General features: G+C 32.2%; 1 protein-coding gene across 3 annotated transcripts in view; it reads left to right on the top strand.

Moving 5' to 3' along the window:
• LOC123710666 overlaps positions 1-22,267 on the top strand; it is a 144,382-nt gene extending 122,115 nt beyond the window's left edge. For 2 of the 3 annotated variants that reach the window (XM_045662713.1, XM_045662714.1), the window contains exons 4-6: positions 9,101-9,194; positions 19,856-20,021; positions 21,064-22,267. In XM_045662713.1, coding sequence (XP_045518669.1) covers positions 9,101-9,194; positions 19,856-20,021; positions 21,064-21,228 — 425 coding nt within the window. In that variant the 3' untranslated portion in view covers positions 21,229-22,267. Of the gene's footprint in view, positions 1-9,100; positions 9,195-16,500; positions 16,834-19,855; positions 20,022-21,063 lie in introns of those variants that run through there. The other variant, XM_045662715.1, reaches the window with a different exon arrangement.
• Positions 22,268-22,603: the final 336 nt, after the last annotated feature.

Below are 22,603 nucleotides of genomic sequence, written 5' to 3'. Positions count from 1 at the left end.
ACTAAGAAAAAATAATTTTCATTCAAAACCATAGCTAAAACTTTATCCTTTTTTGAACACTGATAACTATCAATAGGCATTGCGATAGCGAACCAGATATCAATGCATAGAAAAACGTTATGGTATTGAAGCTACAAAACTAGACAAATTGTGGTTAACCTATTTTTTAAATGTGTTTTTTACTTAACACAAATTCAGATATGTCGTAAATGTATATATAAAAAATATTGATTTGTATGTGTAATTTAAAGCATGCACTTGCAATTGATATACTAGAAACTAATAAAGCGATAAGAACCACTTTAATATTATCAATTTCCAACCGTTATTATAATTCTACAATTACACATTGCAAGTGGGAGCTAATCTCTTTACATAATGTAGAATAAACGCGTTTCCATGGTTATCACGAACGATCCCGAGGCATCAAGATTTTTTCATTTACCTTATTGCGAAAAACAAAACACATTCACATTTTTTTGTTTAGTCTTTAGTATTAATCGCTTCAACAATTGGGCTTGGAACTGGAAAAACACCGTTAGTCAATTGTTTCTCCATATGTAAATACTACACCAAAGCTATCATTTCACGAATGTTATTCGAAACTTTTTCCTTATCAACTGGAAATGGTATTATAAGGGTTTTTGGATTATTTTTAACCTTTAAGAAACTTGGTCTACCAACCACATTATATACGGTTTATTATGAAGTCATTGAAATACCCAATGCATAATTTAAATATTACGTTATTCAGACTACGTCAACACAACGTCACCATCAACGTCGACTGTCTTAAAATGAGAAATCACCGATTCAATTGTTATCTTGCAACTCATTACCATAAGACACACAAACTGATCAATAACCACCGGTTTAAAATTACATTCGTTGTATAATAACTAGATTTTTATGCAAAATTCTAACTTTCGCATTACATACACTTTCTTCTCTATTAGTTCTTACGAGATATATTTGCCGTTAATAAATCGATGAAACATAATAATATATTTTTGTCGTTTCAATATATTTTTCAAACCACCACAATGAACCATAACCAATGGGAGTTTATTAAATTTCAACAAAACAAAACTCGATTTGTTTTATTGTTTCAATATCTTTTCGTCATATAATGAGATGGAATAAGCATTTCATCAACATCTTCTTGATAGCTGGCCGTCTGCCACAGTCCGCTTCACAAGACTTTCTTTTGCGAACTACACAATTCTAATGTGTGTACATGGACTGAGACGACTGTACCTACTTTATGGGCGGGCCATAGTGTCGTGTGCTCCCCTATTCTATAAAAAGCTTATAGCTTATATATCTGTGTTTAGACAGGATAAGATTATTTTGACAAAATAAGACGTATGTTATCGTGTTCTTCTAAAATTATAAAGCAGTATTTCTTCGCACTAAGCTTATGGCCTTCACACTTATAACGGCTAGAATACAATTAAGACGATTTACATACCACAAAAGAGATTACAATAAATTAACGTTTATAAATTGTAAGTGATAAATAACAACTGTCAACACTAGAATTTTTTTGTTGTTCTCGCGTCATACACCTAAGAAATTGATAGATGACACTTTAATGGGATGCACGAGTTCATTTAAACTATATCACGTGTCAGCGCAAACATACGTTTTCGCTTCACTTCGGGTGGCTGTTATTTACTTTGTTATTCCATTACATAAAGAAAATTATTATGCCATAAATTCAATTATAACTTAAAGTAGAATTATAGTATATTAATATAAACAAAATGAACTAAGACTTTGCCACTTGCTCTTGATCTTTCAATGATGTCTGGTATTGTCTGTCGCAAAAAATATATATCAATAACATTGTTAATTCTATGTCGTGTTAGTTAATACTTCATAAACTTTTCATAATAATATTAACTAATCAGTTTTGTTGAAAAATACTTATTTATTGATTTTGTCATATGATATGTTGAGGTTTCGTATAAATAGCCGATAGCTGGAGTACTATTCCAGTGAAAACTGGTTTTCACTAAGAACTATTTCTTTGCACATTATTTATATTGCATATTATCATATTGAAAACAGATAAATTTTAATAATTCAATACAAATTTATTTAATAGATAATGTATATTTGTATAAAGTAAAATTTTATGTTTGTATTTCATTTTATATATCGGGGAAAGTATTTATGGAAAGCATTGCCAGATATTTTAAGGTCATAGGCCTAGGCAACTATGGCTAGAGTGCAATACGTCCAGTCTTTTAAAATGTGAACGAGACAACATTTTTTTTATATTAACAGTACAAACAACATTAGTACAAATTACGTCTTTACCATATCCCTTAGTTCAATCATGATATAGTCGACACTCGATAATTTGAAACTCCCTTGAGTTTAGAGTGAGTGAGTGAGTTTAAATTTCAAATGACCATGAGTTCAAAATAACAATCGTTTGAAAAACCACTAGGGAGAGGGGGGACTTAAGTAAACAAGACAAACAAACCACAGTGGTTCTAATGTAATTATATTATTAGGTTAAATAAATAAATAAAATTTTCACCAAAATTCGTGATTAATTATTCACTTAATACACAACTTTTTATTTCGAAAAGATTTCAGTTTTTTATTTTAATTCAGATACCACGCGTGTACTGTAAATTGAATACCTATCACTTGTGTCGAATCAATATAATCGATTAGTATATGACGTTTTGTACGAGTAACGATTTAAGGTATACGATTGCGACTAAATAGTCTTACAAGTAATATTTTGTTATCACTTAAAAGGGTTTTTTGTGGTTTATTTATTGGATAAAGTCTATTATATACTAGCTTTTTGTATGTTTTATATTATAAACCCACCTATACACCAGAAACATCGAATCAATTAATTGTATATTTTATATAACGGAGTTAACTCAAATGTGTTGCAAAAATATTTATTTTAAGAAACAACAATAAGAGTTTGTTATTTCAGTTGAAAATCACTTTTATCCTATTTCTTTTATAATCAATCAAAAATGTACTCACAACAAAAAATTCGTATTCGAATTAAAATGACTAACATATACATAGACAAACTAAACTGGCGTCTTTTCCACAGACTAACAAACAAAATTAAATGAACAGCTGTAAAAACAAATTAGATAATTTAATTTAAGAAATATTTTATTTCTTTACATATATTTGCGATTATTGTTGTGGTAGCGAGTATTGTTTAAGGTAATACTGATATTTGATCGTAAAAACCGATAGCCGTAACAGCCGATGACGTTGTCATTAAGTACTTTTACCCACTGGAACCTTTGATTTTGATTAATATAACACGTATGTTGTCTTAAACGGTTTTAACTGTACAAAGGTTTTAAATTTATTTTTTATTATTAATCCGCTATGCAAGAACAGCTGACGCCGAAAGAAACTGAAATAATAATACAATACTATTAATGAACATAAAAAAATCGTAACGTACATTGATTTTAACAAACTTACCAATAGAAATTTGTCCTTAAAAGTTCTTCTTTATAAATTAAACACATCGTTGTTTTTTTGAAAAAAATATAACTGCATATGGAGTATAAATGTAGTTATACAAATATGACATCACAATACACCTGTATCTATTTCTATTATGATTTAGAAGAAAAAAAATTGACTAAATAGTGGAAACTCCATTATGAAGGAAGGGGTTTATGTATCGAAATTACCGCGGCTGAAAAACCGAATTCGAACAGGCGATCGAAAAACCGCTGAGCCCGCCTAGTTTTGTATAAAGAACACAGTACAAAGTCCAGTCAATATCGATCGAGCCTTCATTATAAAGGTTACACGTGCAACGAAAGTGTACGTTGCAATATGGCGTTCTGAGCGTAGTACACACGCTTGTTATCGCAAAGTAATAAATGTGTAATTGTATTCTTAGATTTTAAATTTATGTTTCCTAGAATTGTTCTTAATTAAAACTTAATGTTTTTTTTCTATTTACGAACCAATGGATTGTGGAACTCGACACAAACCACAAAACCTCTTAAAAAAAAGTATTTTTTTATTTATTAGAAAACAAAACAGTATAGTAATCAGAAAAACAGTCAAACAAAATATAAAGTACATTTGATGTATGCGAAAACAATGTCATGACACAATAAAATTACCTATAAACGTGACAGTGGACCGGTAAGTTAAGTAGACGATAAAATATTTAAGAGAAAAGAACACTAAAAGTTTGAACTATGAGAAAATGTAATCAACATATGCGTAATTTTTACACTTTGATAAAACACTTGATAAGTCTAACGTCACTGATAAAGATATAAATTTTGACGCATAAGACACAAGTGGTAACAAATTTGTACAACACTTAAAAGGTGTCAATTGTTTAGGAAATGCATTTGAGATCAGGTATCAATTTCACTTGTCTTTATTTATTAGACCTAATTTCCTGGAATAAAAAATATTTAACAAAATCTGTAAATAATTTGCTAATATAACTACAGTCGACGTTTAGAACAAAATACCGGTTGTATTGACTAAAATCAAAGGTCCCGTCTGAATTCTATGTATTAGGTACTTAATAACAACGTCACCGGCTGTTACCACTATCGGTTTACGACTAAATATCAGTAGTCCCTTTGATAGAACAGATTTTGACTGTACGTTTAAAATATCCGATTAAAACGATGGATGGACGTTATAGTCCAGTTGATGAACTCACCAGAAACTTCAACATATTTTTGCGGCTTCATACAACTATTTCTACATGTGCTATTCTCATTACTAACAAAAGTAATTTGTTGACTATTGAGATTAAAAGACGATACAAATGCTTTGCACATACGCCAAATTATAAAATCCCAGACAACTGCAATTCGGAGTGGACAAGAGAATATTTATTAAATCCTCTCGTTTCATTTAAGAATAAATGAAAACAATTATTAAACTTTACTTAGGCCTTGTTCATTGTTATAATAATAATTATTTATGCCGTATTTATTGGCGAGATCTTTTGTATTATATTATCTACTTATCTACCGTACTACTATGTTTGTAATAGTATACATGAAACACTAAAACTTTATATTTAGTTTTTTCTTTTTTTTTTGGTTGTATTAGTTATATTCTTAAAGTTATATATAAAGTTCTCTAAAGTTATATTCTGTTGAGGGAGGTATATAATTTCACCGTACTTTACTTAAAATACCATTTTAGTGCAATTTGGATTGTCGGTTTTATTTATTTATAGATTAACCAGAGCGTGACCAAATGGTTGTAGCGGGATTATATTTCAAGAGCGCGTGTCGGAGCTCTGTTGCTATTCGCAACCAATTCCTTAGTTTAGACAAAGACGGGTGCATTAACCGAAAGGCCGATGCACTTAGCCAACACTAAGCCAGCCTGGCTATCCTGACACACCGATAATGGTTAACTCAAGAATTGGCACCTCCTTACAACAGCTGTAGCTCCTAATAAACACTTTATAAAACCAAATACTAGGCGATTTCAGAATGACGTTGAGAGTTCTTCTTATTCGTTCTACGCTCTAAATTTATTTCATGGAGAAATCTTTTAAATTAAATTATTTTTATATATATTACCAGAACCAGTAGGTTAATTTCCTTGGAAGTCGTCTTGGAATCTGGTGGTATTAAACACTTACCATTGAAGTTGGACTCGCAAACGCCATCGCTAATGGAAGTTAAACAGTTCCGCAAAATGTAGATACAGTTATGGGGTACGAACGCTTAACATTGTCAGAACTCAGAACCGAAATATTGAATTTAATACTAGTGTATTATGGAATATTTTTAGTTGGTCAATTTAAAGAAATCTATTGAAAACCTGGTAAATTTTAGTACGTTGCCATACTACTACTGCGAATACTTTGCTAAGAGGACAATGAACTGTACTAATCAAACTATTTAATGCAAATACTCGATTGTTAAACGAAAACACGTTTCAGTTACTCAATTTTCTACCATGTTCACAGAAACTGGAAATTTCACAACGTGTTATAAAAAAAAATATCTTAATTAAAAGCTTTATTTTTTGTATATAGTAGCATCCGTGCTTGAACTCACTGATAGCTTAGCTTAGCTGATTACTTAGCTTAATAATAAAGTCTCTATATATAAAGTTTTAGGTAGATTTCCAACAAAATATTATTTTACCTCAGACTCCCATGCTTTTAAAGAACGTGTCAGTGAAATAAATACAGAATGATGTCTATCTATCATTGAATCAAAGGAACGGAAATTTGTCGGTTTAGTTAAATTATAAACAAAAAAACGAAAAAAAAAAAACATAAAATATCCTTCTAAAAACTATAGTACCAATTTGCTTGCACGTTATTTGTAGCACTATTTTTAAATTAGAATCTTAAACTAAAGGATTAAGATTGAAAATTCTACAATAGCTCTCCTCGTTCTAGCCCCTCAATGTAACAATATACACCGCATGTGGCTACTACCACAAGCTTTAAATTACAATAATATTGTGGTTTTGAAATAATATTTCCTTTTTGCTTACGTATTAACTAAGCGTTAAGTGTCTATAGACAGTACTATGTAATTTTTTTTACAGAAACGCGAATATTATTAAGCAACCGTGGCCATCGTGTAATTTAAGTTTTTAGGTTATCTTTTACACCTTTTACACACATTCAACTCGGCATATACTTATCTGTCTTTGTTTATTTTATTCTTCTAACTTTATTTTATTCTAACTTGTATTATATATGCAAGTAGTTCAAGTGTTATACACGAATTGTGTTCAGTTCGGGTGGCTTTTATAGAATAGTTCAAATAAAAAAACCTCTGTTGTTAAATGAAAACACGTTTTAGTTACCTACTTAATTTTCCACCATTTTGATCGAAACTGGAAATTTCAAAAGTTTTCAAAAATTGTTCCTAATTGTATTTTTAATATTTTCGACCCATTGAGCCATTTAACCTGGACGGTTTCTAGGAGATCCATTTAGCTTAATAATAACGTCACTATATATACTCGTAAAGTATTAGATAGGTTTCCAACAAAATATTATTTTGGCTTAGCTTTAGCTTTATAATTAAAAATAGCGTCAGTGAAACAAATTCAGAATAATGTCTTTCTGTTATGAATTCAAAGGTACGGGAATTTGTGTGCAGTGAGAATTTTATAGAATAGTAAGGATAATAACAAGCTTTTTTTTTAAATATTTTATATGTGTTTCTACGATAACATACTGGCAGTATGTTATCGTAGAAACAAACGACTTTACTTGGTATTCGTTCAATTAGTTTTTACAGTTGGCTTTAAAGTATAGATATTATATAATCAACATTTTCGCAAATTCTCATAGGAACTCGTTAACTGTACACTGTCTAGCCTTCCGTAACGAATCGTTGATGCCAATAACCTATCTTGGTTTAATTATAAAAATGGCAAAATGTTTACGCTACTGAGAATTCTTACTGCGCTACTTAGAATATTAGTGCAACAAGTTTTAAGCCACTGATGTTATCTTAGGTTAGTTTTAATCAGATGCTTTTGGGGTCCATTGCACCCACACTCCACGCGTGACTTTAACAAGTTGCCCTGGCGCCGGTGTTTTTAAATGGATTTCCTAAAATAAGTTTAAGCTATACAGGTCATTATTTAAATAATAAGCTGAGGCGGTACTTTGTTACAATGGTTACTATATTCTACGTATAAAATAGTAACTATGATATAAAACTATCCCTGGTACACGATTTATAAGACAGAACTCAATGGCTAGTTTTTACTTATATGACCGTCAAGACAAGCCGTATACAAAATTACTGTTGGTGAATCGTAAATTATGAGTTGAGTTACAGAAATAAAAAAAATATTTGTCTTGGTTTATATAAATTCGAGTAATTTATTATGAAACTGCTTTGAACAGTTTACATCCGTCGTCTTCTTTGTTCTCCTGTTTTGTGATATTTTGATGTAAATAAAGACAATACATTAGTAATAAAACTGTTTATTATTAATATCTTGTATATTGGATACTCAGATAACTATATTTTGCACATACGCAAAATAATGCTCACGTCTAGGCAGTGTCATATATTTAATATAGGTAATAAATAAGCCGTTATTTACCTCTTTATGTAATCTTTACTGATTCAAATCTAAAATTCCATAAAGCACCAGCTAGTTAGGGTACGGCTACTTAAAGATTGGTTAAACAATTTAAAAATGACTCACTCAAGTTTTGCACGAAACATTCGCGTTTAGAAATGTTAGGATTCACATCGATCTGGTATTTTCCATTTATAAAAGCCGTCATAAAATGTCGTACGATTACTGCAGTGACAGTCGACACCCAAGTAGCTACAACATGAGTAAAAGTTGATCCAGTTGTGATTGCAATTAAATTTTACAATTAATTTGAACTTATCAAACTTTAATTTCCGCTTTCGCTTGATAGCAGGCTGCCCAGCAATGATGGTTTTTTGTTTAAAACAAAAAGACAAAATAAAAATAAATTAGTATTCATTTGGGAAATAACGGATATTTTAATTAAATGGAAATGTTTTCAAGGTTGTCATCAGTGCTAAAATAATAGTGTGCGTCTAATGAGATGGGTGTGGGAACTCGTTTAACAACGCTTGGTCATCCGAGCAATTAAAACAAAAATTAGCTTCCTCCACGAATACGTATTGTGTTTTTCCTTAAGGACATAATAATTGCATGGTCATTTTATTAGAATAATGATTTCCTTTATAAAATTACGGTTTGTCTTTACATTATTACGAATATTTTCGGTTTAAAATTCACGTGAAAGGATTTTTCACAGGATTTTCTGTTGAAAATATTTTTTTAGTATTTTCTAAGTAGTTAGTTTGCTAAATTAAATACAGTAGGTTGGGTTAAGGGAAGTAAGTTTTCATACTTCAGTTTTATTACAGTCAAGTTTATATTAGTTTTTTTTGTTTATTGTAAGCACATATATAAATATATATATATATATATATATATATATATATATATATATATATATATATGATTTGGGACACATATCTACGTCATTTTCATTAAAGGTAGGCGATTGCCAAGTTGTTATAGATTATTAAGAGTCAGTGTTTTATTTGAATATTTTTCTTTACAGATGCTCCGAATGATGCGAATTACATGATTGGCGGAGTGGTGATTGCCATGGCTCTTGTGGGACTTATAATCGTTCTTCTGGCACTAACAATTAAGTAAGTAATAGACTGAGAGAATATTAATCGATATTTCCATCGTATAGACTAGATAAACTGGTTAAAGCAGGTGAAAGTTAGTCTTCTAAAACATATATCTTTGGCCATTTAATCTGTTACAGTATATTGTTATACCTGTAAATATAGAAAATATGTTTTAAGTAATAAAAAATAGCATTGAAAATATTACAAAAGTTACATAATGAACAAAATATATTGAAACATTCTTTGGAAACTTTTTTGTCTCTTTCTAGTCTCTAGAGTGAAATTCAGAATGTCATAATTCAATACGTTGTTAAAATTAACATACGGGAGTCAGAAAGCGCTAACTCTTGTTTCTGAATCTTTTGAAATCTCCCAGAAATATAATATAGGATTCCATATGCTCATTACTTGGTAGACACGAATTGTTAGAAATCGATAAAAATAAAACTGAATCGAAAATGTTGAATCGTGGTACTATCTTCATTATTCAGTAGGTACGTCCTGTAAACTTAAATACATAAAACAAGAGAAATTGCAAGCTTAAGGTATTTTGAAGTCAGCTTAAACAAAAACTAAGCACATAAAACAGTAAAGTATAAAAAAAAACTATATGTAACTAAAACAATCTAAACTGATTTTTTATATTCAACTTGAATATAAAATTCAAATTTTAATAATATAAACTTATGTAATCGATAAGCAAATCCCAGAAATACTCAATAAAATATATTTACATAATACTAAAGATAAAAGATTTTCAATCACTTACGAATCGTAAAATTATTGTTATGAACCAAATCAACTTTTATAACTTACTGACTACTTAGGTGGCATTGGCGTCCAACGCTAGGCACCTTTACGAAATTGCCAATCCATCTGGAGATCGCGTAGGTTCTTCTCCAGCGTAAGAATGTTCAACATCGGCTGGATCGTTCTCTAATTTTGTATTAATATCGACAGGCACTGACTTTAACAATTATGACATTATATTTATTTTAATGCCCATAGCAATTATCGCAAATTTGGTTACAAGGTTTCAAAAAGAAATATAGTGATAATAATAACTATTTACCGTAACCAGATAGTAATACAGCAGATTTCCTAGCAAATTAACTCCATAATAAATATGGACATTTAAAATATGTAGTAACTATCAATTTCGCTAAAACGATTTTCTATTTTAAAATGAAATCTCCGGACCGCGTCGATCTGTGTAGCGCGGTAACTCAAAAACAAAGTGACGGAGTTTTGTATAAGTTTCACCGTTCCCGTGTATATTTCAGTATGTAGATTGTTATATTTATAACAATTATTGGGTCCAGGCTAGTATCATTTTAGTATCCTCCAATTCTATATATGCGGTCATATTATTAAACGCGGATAAAGATATTGAATTGAATTTGTTAGCGTTTCAGACGGAATAACATTATAACGGTGGTACATAATCGGTGCTCTTTAGAGACGTTTTATATTTTAGACAATAGAGATAAAATCAGATACCTGTATGATCTTTAAATTCTACGAACGGATACAACAATAACCTTCAAAAGCTCTCAATTTACTTTATTTTTTCTAAGGATTTGGGACAATAGAGTATAAGCAGGTAGGTAGTTCTTACTCGTGTTTCAAGATTTTCAACCGTTTTTAATTATTATCATTAAATGTAACAGTTAATACAATAGGTTTATAAAACAAGCAAAAATATCTACATTTGTAATTTATTGGAGGCAAACACAATGCCAGCAGAATTCACTGAGAACAATGTTAATTGTCAACTGTCAGATGACAATTGCAACTTGACAAGCGTGATTGTTACCGCTAAAATGTCATTTTAGTATTAAATATAGGTATTTTGTTGTAAGTGTCATTCAACCAGTATTACAAATGCATTGAAAATATTCCGTATTAATAATATTAAATTCAATATTCACAAGCCACCTGCAACTATTGCGTGCTTTGACTGCTTTATTTCATAGGTAAATAATTTTCTCGAACTGTGAAATTGCACTTTGATCTTGGCAAAGTGACAGAATACTTTTCGTAAATGTGCATTCCCAGCCGGTAACCGTATACTCTGCCAAAATAATTAGCTTACTAAAACTCAATATCCATTTTCCGTTAATTTTTTTACGCTTTTTCTGTTTTAATACCTGGGACGATTATCTATTCGGATACTTAAATTAACTTGAATTATTAATTATTAAACATCTGTTTGGTGATGTAATATATACTATACACGTACTGTCTAGTTCAGTCAAGGTAATAGAATGTGAGTCTGCAAGGATATGTTCGTAACGTTTTGTTATTGCTGATCAATTGTTTGATATTTAAGTACAGTATTGTAAATGTAAAGGTTACTCTGGTGGAACGATACATAGATGATTTTTCCATCTTTACATTTACTATTTGTGCATACGATAAAGCTAACTTTGTGAGTGACGTGGCATATCTTAGACCCAAAGTCGACATGAGTCAGGGTCAGTATGCTAATAGGTTTAGCTCAGTGGACTAAATGTACTTGGCTCTAGTCTTAACTACTCTCAAACTATATAGTGGCTGTACGCTGGCTTTGTGCTCCCAAATACCAGCTTCTTCCGTTTGACCAAATTCAGCGTAGAGGTTGTCGAATTGTTAATCTTCAACGACTGGTCAGCTTGATTCGCTCTTCGACATTGCGTCTGTGCGTTTTCTACAACGTGTACTATGGTGTGTGTTCTAAAAAATTGTTTAGCCTCCTCCTGCCTCGTTTCAACACCGTACGAGCCATATCAATTCAAAATTTCATGAAGAATATCTTGATGACTGGATCCACAGTCCGTTTCACAAGGATTTTTTTTAGAAGTACCGAACTATGGAATCGACACCCGAACTTACCTGCAACGATTCAATGTTAGAGTGTACTTCTCCCACAAATATGTAACACACGCACTAAAAATGGGTGTACATGGGCTGAGATGATTGCCCTTTTTCTCGTTTCCCCCTATTCTATAAAAAAAAACTTTAATATTGAAATACAATTTCTATACACGCCCATACTGAATACGTCTCGTCGGCCTTATACAGATTGAACGAAAACTATTCTACTTTCAAAATTGGTAAGACACAAAACAATGAAGGTAGATACAAAAAATTAAACGTACAACAGCTGCCCTTATATTGATTCAGTGTGATCAGCAAGCGGAGTTGCGCATCCGTGCTTTAGTGATATAAAAGTCTTGATCTATTGATAAATATTCATCTAACTACATTACTTCCTAATTCTTATCTCGACTTCACTAATTCAAAGTGTAAATGAAACAAAAAGTGAAAAAAATGTACTTCTTGACAGTGATCAAACGATCGTTTAGCAAAATCATAAAAAGAATGTAAGTGCTTTCAAACATTATAATTATTCAAATAAGTCTATTTTAATTGCATGGTTAAAACGCCGTAAAATTAAGATAGCTGTGTAGAATGTATATTTGTAAGACTAGGATTTATATTGGATTCAAATAAACAGTATTCTCAACATTCTTATCCTACATAGTAATAATAATAAAAGTAATTAAAAAATTGATAAAAACAAAATTGTGTGTATATTGTTATTTTTAAATAGCTGTTTTCGAATTACTTAAAGCATAATAATCAGATTTTAATCAAAATTAATCAGGAAACTACATTTATCTTTTTGTCTACGTATACTAAAAATACTTTAAAATTCCACGTATTCTAATTATCGTATTCTTTGTCTAAGGTATTAATTAGCTTGTTTTCTTAAGAATAATAATATAAAGAATTTTTCTTATACTGGAAAATTACTACGCACACAAATTCCGTTAACCATAGATGGTCATGGGCAAATAATTCAAACATTTGTCTTTATACGGTCAATGTCACATATGCAGAATATAAAATTACATATTTAAACATACTACGGAGACCTAACGCATTATAATACTAAACAATTTTCCCAAATTTATTACTTACGGTTTTGTACAAATCTTAATGATTTGTTAAAAAGCATTTTGAAACAATACAAATTTTGTAAATGGATTTTTTTACAAAAAATTATTGATGCAATGAATGTTTAAATTAAAAGTGATTATTAAGTGGTTTTACCATTCCTTTTATGTATAATTAACTAATGACGGTGTTTAACCGAACTTTTAAGATTCCAACCATATTATTTTGTCTTTTAAAACAAAATTTAAAAAGATAACATTCAATAGCAATCTAATCAAGGTTATAAACTAATTTTGCAACTAAATAACAGTAGCAATTATAATACAAATGAATACTAACGCGATATCAAAACATAGTTACGTGCTATCAGATTTATTATATACGGCGATTAAATTAATTTACTTATATATATACCATGTTATATTTTTTTCTCTCGCCCTACACCCTCTGTCTTTTTATATTCTATATCTAATAAACATAGTTTTTTTTACTGACATTGGTTTCATTCGTTAATAAACTGATAGCTCTTATAGTACATACCATCCCAAATATTCATTACCTATTTAAAAAAATGCAAAATGCAAAGGATTCTTTATTAAAAAAGTATACGTTATAAATTATAAATATGAAACATTCAAGTTCACTACAATCTTGCAAATACGTTAGTATTTGTTTTAAAAACGTTTTCATCTTATTTTTGTATACAATTACTTAACAAATTTACAAGTAAGTAGACATATATATGAAATATATTACATTTTTGTATGTACATATATGTACAATTTTTAATCATTAAATATTATATTTCCCGTTATACTATTTATACGATTTCAGAATACTAATTAATTTCCGGAATGTTGGTAACATTAATTTGCACGAAACATTATCAGTGTGTACAGTACACACATTGGATTGCTATTGGTAAAGGATTGTTAATTCGAAATAATTAGGACCGCTAAATGTATGTCTCTTTAACAGGTACTTATAATATATTTCAAACTAGCATACCACCGTACAGATATTGTCCTGTACACACATCTTAAATACAAAAACAAACAAAAAAAACATGTAATTGTAAATTATCTGAGCTTAAACACTCATCAAAACCGGGCCACTCATTTATTGCATTACGGCTTTGTCGGGAAAGATTCGGTCGTCTTGCTCGTGGCATTTTTAATGTTCATATCAACCGATCAACTTCAAAACTTCTAATTGTCAAATTTTCAATCACATTTAACCATACATAATATTTAGCGGACAATTGCGTTTTGTGTGTCTATGCCTGTCTCCCGGTTCTAAGGTCCCACCAATTTTCAGCAAACACGTTCAGCTGTTATTGAGTTTTAATAGTGTAACTAACACGACTTTCTTCTATATATATAGATGATGTAAGATTTTTATTATGTTCCAGCCCTTACTTATACGAATAAATTTGATACTTCAACAAATAAGGTACCTCGAAGCCCTATTAGGCAGTTCTTGGTCAAACTAGTTATACTTGATATGAAATGTTTCATTATGACTAATTTTACAATTGTTATTTTAACGTAAGTAATGTTTATGTGTTGAATAAGTTCACGGACTGTCATTTTATATCCGATGAGTTTTCTCTGTTACAAAACCCGCTTAAATATAAGCATATATTTCCCATGATAATTGTAATATTACATATTGTCCCAAGACTCCATACGTAATTGACGCCAGTATCGAGCAATTAAACGTTATACAATGGGCTACCAAGGTCCTCTGTTCGTTGGATTTGAGCCAATTTTTGGCGTCTGGATAGTAGATCGTATATTTTCGTTAGTATTCAAAGAGCAGTAAATCTCCGTAGCGTTTCCTAAAAGCGTTTAATGTAAGGTAATATAAAACAATTGTTGAAATCAACTTAGGTAGGTAGGCATTGTTAGACCCGGATTTAAAGCAAGGAAATGTATTGAATGTAATAAAAAAAATAACAATTGCCGTCTCGGTAGCTTAGTTTGGCAGGCCTATTATCCGAAGGTCCTCAGTTCGATTCTGCGAAACTTGTTACAAGCTGAGCTTATCTACTATTATAAAAAATATTATTTAGATTACTTTATATATTTTATAGAATATCGGATATAAAAATGTGTGCGTGTACTAGTGTACACACGTAAGAAGTGAAACTTCTATATGACCTTATTTTCGAAAAAATATCTACTATATGTAACTTTACAAAAATTTGTTAAATAAAGTTTAAGAAAAGACTTTTATTATTATAGACATGAATACAAATAATACAATTATTACATTTTACTACTAAGATTATTAATTGTAATAGAATTATTACTATCATTGTTATCGTTATTATATATTTTTGTTATCGAATCTCTTCGAATCAACCGTGGTAGGGACAAGAAAAAGATGGCGCGTAACGGAAAAATGTGTTGTAATTTTTTTTAACGCCGATAAAGCAGTTTCACTTCAAAAACAGTCCTTAATCTATGACTGGTTTAAAATCATTAAATTTTCTATATATTTTACAACGCTACACAAACGACGTTTAACGTTGGCTACTATCATCAGCTCTCGTTAAATTCTGTTTATCTAAGAGTCGTATATCTATGGTTAGTTTAAAGCTTATCTAAGTTTTTTACAAAACGGATATTTGAAACTTGCTCGATGGAATCATTCATGTGGAAGTAATAGGGTGAGTTTTTATAATACATGCATAGTTTGTTATATATACCTACTTTACATTTATTCCAAAAGTTATGTCGAAAACTAGGTTACAATAGAGCGGGATTCAGATTTATAGTAAATACTTAATGGGACATACTGTGGTAGCTTGTTCTCGGATACGATTAGGAATATGCATAACATTTTTTATATTATTTAATCTTCTTAAGTAATCAACACAAAACATACAGGTCTGACGTCTGATTCTCGTTAATCGTGAGCTTCGTGTCCTCGTATGAGTTTCGCCAACTAGAAAGTAACGAAGAAGTAAGTTTTGAAACTTGTTAAAAGACTTTCTCTAAGAGACATTAATAGTATAGAGAATTTCACTAACGTATCCTGTCTATTGATTCAATATGCAACTGTCAATTGTCAAATGTGTCTTAGCAAACATTGTTTTGTATGGCGCCTTTGTGCCGCACAATTGCTCGAAAAATATGGAAATTTACATACAAACATGACAGACTTTGAAACAATGTAGCGATTTGTAACACCGTGCGAGACGAATCTTTTAGGTGACAATGACGCAAACATTTTTGAATTAAAGTAACTCTGTTATTCGGTTCATAAGTGTTGTTTGGTGTTACGCTCCGTGACCGCGGAGGGCTTTCGCGTAGCGAGGTCGAGTCCCCATATCATGGCAATGAGGTAACGGGAGAGGTGCGTACTCAGTCGCCACCCACCGCTGCGCCGTGCGAGGCGTGGTGTCGACGCCAGTCAAATACTCACGCTCGTCATCGGCGGTATGAAATCCGCCGGCTGATCGGCAGTCTGCGCCAAAACGTGCCGGGACTCGAGCGTCATATTGCCGCCCAAACGAGCGCGTGTCAAGTGTCTGTGCCCGCCTTTCGATGCTCTTCGCTCCGATCGCCTTAGAGGCGATGAAGTGTAAAGAGGAAAACTGCGAAGTCGGCGTGTTGCTTGGACACAACTCTCTGATCGTGCTCTCTGTTGACAAGACCATTGTCTGCCTTTGCGGAAGGAACAAACACAATCCTTTTGAGCGCGGGTAATTGTCTTGTTTGATTCATGATCGGGAACATAATTCCAGAAATGATTAACAAATTGATACATTTTATTCAACTTCATGTACAATCCATTCGCGACCATAACCGTATGCACCAAGGTTGACTTCTAGCTGGTCAAGGTAAATTCCACGTATCACTCGATATTTGCTTGTGAACAGCATTGCCATATACTTTTGGAATACAGAATATATTATTTAAATCGATTTAACCTAAGCGATTTAAGTTGAATGTAAAAATAAAACTTCAATTAACTTTACATTCTATTTTAAACCGGACAATGCTATTGAATGAGTCAGAATAACGAACAAAAAGTTTGTTATGAAGGAATAAGATATTAACGAAACGGATCGATATCCGCACGTTCAAGGTAATGTCAAATGTCAAATTTCACTTTGACCATTGCCCTAACCCATAATATTTTGGTTTACAAAAAACACCGTTTGAACAGATGACTTTCGGTCCTTAAATAAATCGATTCACTCCTGAGTTCAATTCGTTGAATTCCAATTAATTGATTTTTGACTAGTGAGAAGTTCCCACAATCTATGCCATAAAGTTTATATTACAGCTTGGTTCAGATTCATAAACATAAGAACTCTTTATAAACAAACCTTAAGAGAATACGAGTGAGGCCACAAGATAACAATTTAAATAATTATCATAATCACCATAGGGATTATAATATAGTCATGTACAATTACAACAATACAATTGTCAATTACAATTTTTAATCCATATCACCTTTGTATAAACTCCCCTTTAGTAATGAAATTTTCAACCAAGAAACATGTTTGTCAACTTGAATATATTCTATAAACTTTTGACGTGTTTGTTGTATACCAAAATAGAGCCAATAGATATTACATACAACTTATGGATGAGTTTTTAATGTGTCAATGTGTTTTATTCTAATTTCGAAATTGAAAAGTTTTGTCTTTAATGAGAATCGGACATTTTACTTTTAATCTTTCAGTTGTATTTTGCCTGCCTTTAAATGTTCTAACTTTTCAATAGACATTAAGGATTTATTGATCGCAATCAACGATGCCATTAGTTTATTTATCAAGCTCTCGATAACTTCTATTAAAAATGTTCCCATATTGACCCTTATATAATATTGACGTCAATGACAGATCTATAGGAATTTTAAGGTTAGTTTTTATTTAATTTTTCTAGAACATAATTCTGTCACGTAGATTCCTATTATCTTATGTTTACTAAAAATTCAGTCGTATTGAACGTGATGTTCTTAAAAAATGTATATGGGAAACGCCGATAGCCTCTGATTGACGTAAGTAAAGTTCAATCGAAATATGTTGCTACCTTTTTATCTTAATTAGTTCGTTTGATATAATAGGTATAAAAATGATTATAAGAATTGTGTGTGCTTAACTCTTTAACTGTAATATGTAGGTTATAATAAAATAACTTTAATCAATCACATACTTTTAAGATCAAAGCGTGGCATTGTCAACGGAGATGACACAATACTACCCAGAAATTATTAAAACGCAGCATGGAATGAACGCATCCTCTATAGTATTGCATTATACGTGAAACTTATTGAAACGTGCCTAGTCAACTCAAAACATTAATTACAAGCGATGTAAATTGCCAAAGACTGTTTCAAACAAAGTAAAAAGTTAAGTCATTATATACGTTGACGATATCCTCTAGACGTTTTCAAGGGTAACAACTTATAATGACTTACTACCTGTGTTTTTTTTTCCACAAGTCAAAGGCCCGTAGGCTTGCTTGAGCGGGAACATACTAAGGAGTAAGGGCAATGTACCTTGCCATCTCCCTTGCCCTGCAACCCTACTTTGCCTTTTCAAGTAGAACATTGTAAATACACGCCTCTCTTACTCGTAAATGGTAACACAAATAAAATAGAAAGAGATGCAAAAATTATTGTTAGTCGCGTTGATCCATAGAGCCAGCTGGCGTGTACTGGGTACGAGATTTCTCTATATTTTTATTTTACGGACTTTGAACTCAGTTTGATGGTGAAATGTGTATGCTATTATCCCTTGCGTACATTTTATCATCAAAATCAATACGGGCTCGTCCGATTACCTACTTAGATGAAGTGTTCGAGGCGTGACTGTTATTGAAGCCATGCTTGATAAAACTATGGTTTTATATATGTTCTATTTAAGTTTCCTGTTTGACCTGACTTATTGGCGAGCATAATTTTTCTCTCCATTTTAACTTTCTAATATATTGTATTTTTATCGGCAGTTACCACGCAAGAATATGTGTACTTTGTGTTCGAGGTCGTTAATTATTTCACTCACAGCTGTGTCTAGGCAAAGAATGTGTAGCAATATTAATTGCAGATATATAATTAACACGTGAAGGTTAGCTGCTTAGAAAATACATGGCGTAAATCTTTATCGCTAACTGGGAATATCCATGTGTCGATCCATGCGTCAAGCAATAAATTCGATTGTATTATGGGAGTAGACCATTCGATAGCATTGAATGTTCGTTGGTTTTCGCGGAAAACAGCGAAACCGACGTATCTTCCCCTTCACCCGCACCCCGCCCACCTTTTCAGCGGCTGGCGCCGCGTCAGAGGCGAACATATAAAAGCCATCGCCGCCCCTCCACTTCAACTCAGACGCATGGAGTACTCCGTAGAGGTCGTTTGGCACGAGCGAGCGCTTTGCTAGGCACCTGCCGGCCATTCTTCACGATAACATTCTAGTCACCGCGCAGCTGAAGCTCGCATAACGCGGCCTACCGCGCGTTCCTAGCAGCAGTGATAGTGCAATAGCTCTACTTAATAAAATATTGTGATAATTATTTAATTAGTTCTTAGTTAAACGCGTTGTTCCGACCGCGATACGGCTGTGAGTGAAATTGTGAAATGTTGTGACTGCCCGACTGGAACTTTTTGCCTGTGATCCAGCCCAGTGTGTTCAGTTATTCTTGCGTGGACTCTTTTGATACCATGGTTGGGAATAACGGTACTATGATGGCGATTCGCATCGTCCACAGTAAGCTGCGCAAGAGGGAAGAGCACTCGGCTTCAGTACACCCGGCTGAAGCTGTGCTCCAGGCCTCTGCACCGCAGCCACCGCCCGAGCCTCTTGCCTTCCGCCAGCAGCCTCTGTGGCAGTTCCCACCGCCGCTGCCTCCGCCTTACGTCTATCCCCATGATCAGGTTAGTAAATATTTAAATTATAACTTTACTGATTACTGAATTTACAAAACATGAATGATATTTTTGAATTAAATTAAAAACGGTTACATCAGTTATACTTGACCCCGTTTCAAATTTAGCGCGCAATAGTTACGTTTCCAGTTAAAAGTAGTTTCAAATAACAATATGGAAAGCGTGAGCATAATTAATAGAAACGTGACGGGACCGTCCCACGCCCCACTCTAGTGAGAGTCGGTTACACCACGAACACGCAGCGTCTAAGTGCAAAGTAAATTTAAATGTCGGGACACGCTTACTGAGTAGAAAGCTACACAAGGCGAACATGTTGTAACCGTTCGACCTTCTTTCCTCAAACAAAGGAGACTAATACTACAGCTGCAGTAGCATATCGTAAAACTTTAACCTAAATATCACGGTCCGATTCCTATATCGAAACAATTGAACGTTCAATTTCACTGTTTAAAATACTCAAGACCACCCATATTGTAACGGCACAAGGAAGCAAAGAATGCTAATACAGCTCTTATATCGCATTCAAGGCTCACCTCACACACGTATGGCCTCAGTGATTAGTTGCCAGCTTCCTACATATTACCACTTATAAAATAATTCATATGCCCGTTACACGTAAGGCGAAGATCCGAAATATACTAGCAAAACTGGTCTTGAATAGAATGTGTCTGGAATGATGCTTAGTAATAATATTTAACGTTTACAAGATGGCCTTCTGTCTGTAGTTATGTTTGGATGGCAACCGTCGTGTTGCTTTAAATATCTTGAAGAGCGCATTGTGTTACTGGAAGTTGTTTCTACTGCAGTGCAAATGCACCTATAAATGCATTGGGGACGATAACGGAACAGTTAGAGCCGCTAGCGGGTTTATTGTACGGGTGTTGAATTTTAGGAATTACCTTTTCTTTAGTGCATTGTTTTACCTGAGCCTTTATGGCTTACAATAAACTAATACTAATTACGACTATCCCTAGAAATTTTCGTCCACATTGGTTCTATATTGTATGTAATTTTTCTTTTCTCTTTCCAGGACAACTTGATGCAGCCGATCGGTAACGAGCGGGCGAGTTTCCGCAGTCTACGCAAGAATATTGGCGGTCGTTGGAAGAGATTAGTAAAGAAGAAGCCCGAACAAGAAGTCTACACTATTCCACCTGAGCTCAAGCCTCAACTGAAGCAAATATACGTTTATTAAGCACCTATACAACAGCACAGAAGCAGGAATCTTCGTCGCTGATCTTAGCGATTCTATGAGCTCCACGGTTGTCAGAAATTCTCCAAGTCATATCTAACTCGAATATCAAATTTTAAGTCGGCACGGCTCTTTAAACATATCTTCTTGACCAATTATTTCTTGACCAATATTAGTAGTCTTCTTTCAGCACTTCATTGTGATGTAAAGTCTAGATGTATTAATAAGTATTAGTGCATTGAATTCTGCGAGTGTTGTTCTGTTGAAAGTATGTGTGATAGTCAAATGATTTAGTTTAATTAATTTAAAAGTTATGAATGAACTTAGAAAAATGCGGTCGCGCATAATAGTAACGAAAATCCAATAATTATTTTAGAAAACCACGATGCCTTGTTAATGTAATCTTTGACTAATTAGGGCATTTTGAAGAACATTAACTTATTTTTAGACGTGATCGTATTCATAGGCGAAAATCGATCAAATAGTTTTCGAAGTTATGTATACAATTGTATTTTAACTATATCAGTGGAATATCTGTAAATATAATTGTTTGATTCAGTATTTTATGTGTCTTAATGCGAGTCTGAAAATGGTACAATTTGTAACGTAACATTGAAATGAAATTCTATGATATTATAATGTCTATATAATCGCAATCGTTTCACTAAGAAATACCTAATAGTTGTAAAGTTGCGTTACTGCATGCTTCGGTAGTGTAATTTTCAGATTTTCGCCGGGTCTTTGCCTACTGTGATATTCAATTTGAAAATAAATAATTTGATGATATTTTTGAGTTTTCTATTCAACCTTGTCAATTATATATCAGTGGGAAGGACCGTCGGTGGAGAATTGTGATAGCTCATATTGAGCCTGATATTCTGATTAGTAAGTTTAGGTACAACAAAGCCATGATTATAATATTTTGTTTCCATTAGAACTGTTGCGATGGATGATAAAGACGTTTATTTTAACTACATTTATGTTTGTTTAAATGCTATAATCTATTGACATAGTGAGAAATAAATTCCATCTATAAATGTGACCTATCGTTTTTTTTCTAGCTTAAGAATTAAATTTAAAATGATAATTTAATTTCAAGGAAAATAACACGAATTATTAAATACTCAATTATTTTTATAAAATTTACTAAACGCTAAAGTACTGACTTAAAGTATTTACGCCATTGTTTATTTGTTGTTACTATAAATAAAATAATTCGTAACAACAATGATGTTTTGAAGTTGGGTTTTAGTATTAGTTTAATAAATTTCAAAGAGATGGCGCTGATATAATTTTAATAAGTATACAAACTGCCATTGTAGTAGTGCTATATATTGCAGATAGATGGCGCTGTAATCTTTCTATTATTTTAATATAC

This window comes from Pieris brassicae, chromosome 6, assembly GCF_905147105.1.
Source record: "Pieris brassicae chromosome 6, ilPieBrab1.1, whole genome shotgun sequence".
In the NCBI taxonomy this organism is placed as follows: Eukaryota; Metazoa; Arthropoda; class Insecta; order Lepidoptera; family Pieridae; genus Pieris; species Pieris brassicae.
This window is presented reverse-complemented; position numbering and strand designations above follow the sequence as displayed.